Genomic DNA, 6,216 nt, shown 5'->3' on the forward strand with positions numbered 1-6,216 from the left:
GGATGAATATTTTGTTCAATATCATGAAACTCACCTCCATTTCATAATTATAATACACATCTTAAGTAGGAGAGATACATAGAAATTAATATATAAAATAATAATGATTTTATAATGAATGATGTTTTTCAATTTTAAATATACTATTAATTATTTTTTAACTAATATTATTTAATAAAGAATATTTTGGTAAATTTTTTTATTTATATATATTTTTTACTAAGTGTCAAATGATCAAAACAAATATCCAAATATAATGTGATGATCCAATAAGGAAAGTACACATAACACACATAAATTAAAGGTAAAGAGTGACACGTTAACACTTCATGCATCTAATAAAACGTGTCATCTTTTCTGTTATATCCTTTCGGTTCATGCACATCTTTATTTTGTTTTTCACTTTAGGGTTCACTCAGATTCACCTAATATAAAAACTTAACCTGATTGTCTGACATCAACTTTTGCCGTACAAAAGGTTGTTTGAGTGAGTGAGAGAATCATTGTTCAAGAACTGAAGAAAAATAATAATGGCCATGATCATGAGCATGATGAGGGTTGCATTTGATATCCCATCTGATATGGAAAAAAATATGGCTCATGATCATGCACAGGTTGTTCCTATAACACTCTTTGTCGCTGTTCTTTGCCTCTGTTTACTCATTGGTCACTTGCTTGAAGAAAGTCGATGGGTTAATGAATCTATTGTTGCCATTTTTGTTGTAAGATCCATACTCGTTATGAAATCTATAATTTCTATTTCTGTTAATATTGCTGTCTCATCATAATTCTTGTTGTCTGTTTTATTGCACATAAGCCATTTGTTGTTAATCATGAACCGTTGAAAATTTAGTTGATTTCACTGATAAATCTGTCATGAACATATACAAATCGACACTGATAATAATTTTAGAAAAAATAAGTAAATTGAACGTAATTATATTCTGATACATGTCAGACACCAGACACTTCTTTGTTCAGAGGTCTCGGTGCTAATAATATACTCTATGCCTCTAACATATTCACTTTGGTAGGGGTGCATTGCTGGAGTGGTTATATTGTTAATAACTCAGGGAAAAAGTTCTCGAATCCTTACATTTAATGAAGAAGTATTCTTCATATATCTCCTTCCTCCTATAATATTCAATGCAGGGTAAAACTTTCTCTCTTGTTTCAGACTTGAAGCATCTCTAGACATTCCAAAATTTGATGTTTTTGAGTTATCTTTTCTGACAGATTTCAGGTGAAGAAGAAACAGTTCTTCCACAACTTTTTGACCATCATGCTGTTTGGAGTGGTCGGTGTTTTCATTTCAACATCTATTATTACTGGTGGTAATGACTGGTCTTTTAGTTTTTCTCTTTAGTGAAGTGTGTAACTTTATTATTTCGATTTCGATAATTTTCATGGATTCACCTTACATTTGGTTCACCTAGGCAGCTGGTGGCTGTTTCCCAAGTTGGGCTTCCCTTCCCTTACAGCGCTAGATTATCTCGGTAAGATTAACTGCATCATCTCAATATTATGCAAAAACACATACAATATTTTTAATTGGTTGGTACATTTCAAGTGTAACATTATTGTAAATTGGACAGTAGCATTTAAATACAAACCCTAATCTTAAATGCTAAGCTTGAGTAACTGAAAGATACTGCACTGCAGTCAGTCTGTAGTTGGACACGTAGGAACAATAATTTCGTGATTAAATCTCGTCTGTTCTTTGTTTGTGTTTTTCTTATCTATTTTCTTTTGAATCGGAGTTGTTGTTCTAAAAATAATGATCGATAATCTATATATACGTATTTGGTTAACAATTTGCTTATCTTAATTTGATTCAGCTTTAGGAGTAATTTTCTCCTCAACCGACACAGTATGTACGCTACAGGTTGGTTAGATTTGTGAATAGCTTTATCCATTTAATTATATATCCACATGATCTTAGTTTAAATACTGCATTTGGAGGCTCTTGTAGGTTCTTAATCAAGAAGCTACTCCTTTACTATACAGCTTAGTCTTTGGGGAAGGAGTGGTAAACGATGCAACATCAGTTGTACTCTTCAATGCAGTCCAAAAGCTTGATGTTTCAAGACTTGACGGCAAGGCATTCCGTGTTATCGGTGATTTCTTGTATCTATTCGCAGCAAGCACTGCGCTTGGAGTCATAGTGAGTATTGTTAATGAGCATTGTAGGCAACAAATGACCAAGATATGTTTTTTCAAGTGTTATTAGCTGAATTCACGGCTTCCTATAAATTCTTTAGTTAGTCGATCGCATTACGCTCGTAGTTTTTTCTCGGGAATTCCTGTTTACTTCGATGAATTTTTGTTTATGCAGGCTGGACTTGTCACAGCATATATCTTGAAAGCGTTAACCTTTGGAAAGTATGTACATTTTTATCTATAAGTTCTGTAAAACTAGTATTTAAAGATTGATCTGAAATGTAAACATCAAAGCTCAACAATCCCATTTCATATTCTTGAGTTATGAAGGTGAAAATTTGAGGACAAGTTAACAAATTTTCCCCTGCATATGCATGCAGACATTCAAGTGTTCGTGAAATTTCAATGATGATGTTAATGGCATATTTATCCTACATGTTGGCAGAGGTATTGGATGCTCACTTATTTTGTCTTTTATTGATTTCGCACCAGTTACAAGCCTAAAGAACTAAGGCCCAGTTTGAATAAACAACTTAGTTAAGCACTTAAAATATAAGTGCTTATTAAATACTAGTAAGCTCTTATGTATATAGCTATTTCTACAACAAAAGATAAAATAAAGTTAAACTATTTCAATTTACCTATAAGTTGTTTCATAAGTTCCATGGTCTATTTTGATTGACTTATTTTGAGCTTATCTACTGACATAGATTTTGTGAGACTGTTTCGGAAAATTTATGAAAACAATTTAACTTTATTTTATCTTTTGCTGTAGAAATACCTTATGTAAGCTTTTACATAAGTGCTTATCAAGATAACTGCTTTTGCTATAAGCTGCAAATGAGCTATTTATCGAATTTTTATACCAGTATTTATAATGACAGAAAAAATCAAATAAGTTTGTCAAAACAGACAGTCATATAACTTAGAGATTTTTGCTTTTTATTAAGTTTAGATACTTTTTTTTTCACCATCCATCTAAACTGAAAATTCTTATACAGCTACTTCAACTAAGTGGAATCCTTACTGTTTTCTTTTGTGGAATATCAATGTCACACTATGCATGGCATAATGTGACTGAAATTTCAAGAACCACAACCAGGTATTTGGTTAGTCCATGGTAAAGTTTAGTAACTTAGAGATTTCTGATTTTGGTTTCTCTTCTCCAGGCATGTGTTTGCAACAATGTCGTTTATTGCAGAAACTTTCATATTTCTTTATGTGGGTATGGATGCCCTTGACATTGAAAAGTGGAGGATGACCCACTTAAGGTACTATACTTCTCTACGACTCTATACAATTAAGTGTATCTTTGGTTCTACGATGACTAAAACTGATTTTGACTAAAATTAATTTGTAAAATTGACCTTGTGTTTCTAATATCATCTTCAAAATAACTTGGGAGATTCATTGCAACATAAATATTTACTTGTCAACTTCATTGCAGATTTGGAAATTTGTTGGGAATTTACAGTTGCTTAATCTTCTTAATATTGCTCGGGAGGGCTGCATTTATATTCCCCCTCTCCGCACTTGTCAATTATATGAATAGGCGCGTCGAAGAAACACCGGGTATCACATTACAACACCAGGTTACTCTTCCTGCTTTATATGATAGTCTTGTAGTGTAACAGTTATCTGAGAAAATTAGATCGGTTTCTTATGTTTTGTGAATGATACAGATAATCATTTGGTGGGCTGGACTAATGAGGGGAGCAGTCTCCATCGCTTTGGCTTTCAAACAGGTATGTTCATGACGTTTTCATTTCTAGACATTGTCGTTAGAATGAAGTTTATACCAGTGTAGCATAACGAGCCATTGAATTTTCAATTTTTTTTGTTTATGCAGTTCACGTTCTCTGGGGTTACTTCAGACCCGGTTAAAGCGACAATGATTACCAACACCATTATTGTTGTACTTTTCACTACACTGGTGAGTTGTTATTCTCCTTCGATAGATTTGATAGAGGATGGTTGTCTAGATTATATTTTATAAACCGGACTAGAAATCGGTCCGTTATGCCCTCATTTTTAAAATAATGATCTAACGTGTGACATCAGTTTTTTTTCCTATATGCTCTTAATCTTAGTAGCAACAGATAAAAACTTAGAAATGCTCATGATGGAGCTATAAGAGATTAACTTTCCAGAGTTTATCATCAAGCAAATTATCTTTCATTTGATTATTCTCAGAATGTTTCAATATAACCGAAATGATGGCATTGCAGGTGTTTGGTTGTCTCACAAAACCACTTATTAGATATCTTCTTCCCCACCATGTAAGAAGGATAAACACCAGACATGAAGAATCATCGGAGCCGGGGTCACCAGTTGGGGACTTGAATCTACCTTTGCTATCCTTCCATGAGTCAACAGAAACCAACATTAGCCGCGCAAAGGAAAGCCTATCCATGTTAATAGGAAGTCCTGTGTACACCATACATTACTATTGGAGGAAGTTTGATGATGCGTACATGAGACCTATATTTGGAGGACCTTGCTCTAACCCTGACACTTTAGAGTGCTAGCAAAGCAATTCAACAAATCATATTGGATATCTAAGAGATGCACTTGAAAGTTGGAAAACAAATGATGAGCTTCTTTAGTCCACTTTTGAAGATTAAGTGGCTTCAACGTGCATTCAGGACGACTATCACATAAAAGCGTGAACTTGAAGCTCTAAGGTAGTAGTTAGTTTCTTAAGACTGATCAATCCTGAGGCATGTTAGAAACATCGCACTTTTTGAGTTAATGCCTTCTTTGGAAAAAAAATTGGTTGATAAAAACACTAGTTCTTTCCGGTTAATTTCACGAGCAAGTGAGATGGTTTGTTGCATAATGTCTTACAAGTCGATTTTGTGAACGTTTTTTATTTTAAGTTTAAATTATAAGAATATAGATTCCAGATTAAGGTGTAAAGCAAGTGATATATATGACTTGAAATTCTTGTCACTGAGTGAAACATATTCTGTTTCATGATTTTTTAGTACATCAAATAACTATGTAAAGATTAACAGATAGGAAACAGATACATCATACATCTTGCATACATACATGGAAAAGGTACTCAAATTGAAAACTAACTAATTTATTTGAAGGGTGCTTAATTAACCATTTCTAAGACAAGTGATTCTCAATAATTGCTTCAAGTCTCTGCAAAATAATGAACAATCACAAAACACTGATACCAAGATTAATAATAAAACTTGTCTATTCAAGGTTAATTACCTCTACATCCAGGTGGTGTTTTTAGACCACACTTTTTTGGCAAGGCCAACGCTTTTGTAGGGTTGATTCCAAGTGCAGGTAGAAGAGACTTGTATGTGCAAAGGCAAGACAAATTACACTTTTTAATCACTGCACAACATTTTGCACTTGGTTTTGGAGGGTTTTTCCCAGTAATTGCTGCATTGCATAAGTTTAGCTTTCTTGTGTCAATGTTACATATTACAATACCTTTGGCACCACCAAACAATGTAATGAGCAATGCAACAAAAACTAACCAATTCATAATCAAAACCTTGGCATTAGTCTTTGTCATACTCTCCTAAACTAGGTTATGAACAAACAAGGTATAATGTTATGAACAAACAAGGTATAATGTTAATTTATATATAGTGAAGTTTTAGACTCTAGGGTGTTATTGCTACTTGCAATATTATTTTACATGGCTTCACATGGTTTTAGGTGTGTAAGTTGCAATATTATTTTACTTAGCTTCACTTGGTTTTAGGTGTATCATGTGAATTCACTTGATTGATGCTCACAAGATAGGTTTATACAACAAGTAAAGATGAGATGTTGACCACAATAAAACAATCTTTAAACTGGCCTATTTGCTAATAAACTAAAATTGTTTTACTAACTATGGCCTGAACATGAACCTAGTTAGTATTATTATTTGTTGGGTTGAGTTTAACTTAATGCTACAAATCCGAGATACATATCACCCACTTATAAATATATTTTTGAGTTGCATCTAGTTATATATCTAACTTTTAATAGACTCTTTACGCGTCCATAATTAAACATTTATAACGCGAACATAATAATTTT

At 33.0% G+C, this 6,216-nt stretch overlaps 2 protein-coding genes across 2 annotated transcripts; one reads left to right on the forward strand and one right to left on the reverse strand.

The window, feature by feature from the left end:
• The first annotated feature begins 414 nt into the window (after window positions 1-414).
• LOC127084826 (sodium/hydrogen exchanger 4) lies at window positions 415-5,112 on the forward strand. The gene is made up of 14 exons (XM_051025345.1): window positions 415-722; window positions 1,035-1,153; window positions 1,237-1,334; window positions 1,437-1,496; window positions 1,839-1,885; window positions 1,973-2,164; window positions 2,336-2,382; window positions 2,541-2,607; window positions 3,162-3,262; window positions 3,330-3,431; window positions 3,608-3,752; window positions 3,843-3,905; window positions 4,010-4,093; window positions 4,389-5,112. Exons 1-14 carry the CDS (start codon window positions 531-533, stop codon window positions 4,686-4,688), a joined length of 1,617 nt encoding a protein of 538 aa, XP_050881302.1. The 5' UTR covers window positions 415-530; the 3' UTR covers window positions 4,689-5,112.
• On the reverse strand, window positions 5,071-5,768 carry LOC127084828 (putative lipid-transfer protein DIR1). The gene is made up of 2 exons (XM_051025346.1): window positions 5,389-5,768; window positions 5,071-5,313 (listed from the first exon to the last, which is right to left on the reverse strand). Exons 1-2 carry the CDS (start codon window positions 5,699-5,701, stop codon window positions 5,306-5,308), a joined length of 321 nt encoding a protein of 106 aa, XP_050881303.1. The 5' UTR covers window positions 5,702-5,768; the 3' UTR covers window positions 5,071-5,305.
• Between the last annotated feature and the right edge of the window lie 448 nt (window positions 5,769-6,216).

Source organism: Lathyrus oleraceus, chromosome 5, assembly GCF_024323335.1.
Source record: "Lathyrus oleraceus cultivar Zhongwan6 chromosome 5, CAAS_Psat_ZW6_1.0, whole genome shotgun sequence".
Classification (NCBI taxonomy): Eukaryota; Viridiplantae; Streptophyta; class Magnoliopsida; order Fabales; family Fabaceae; genus Lathyrus; species Lathyrus oleraceus.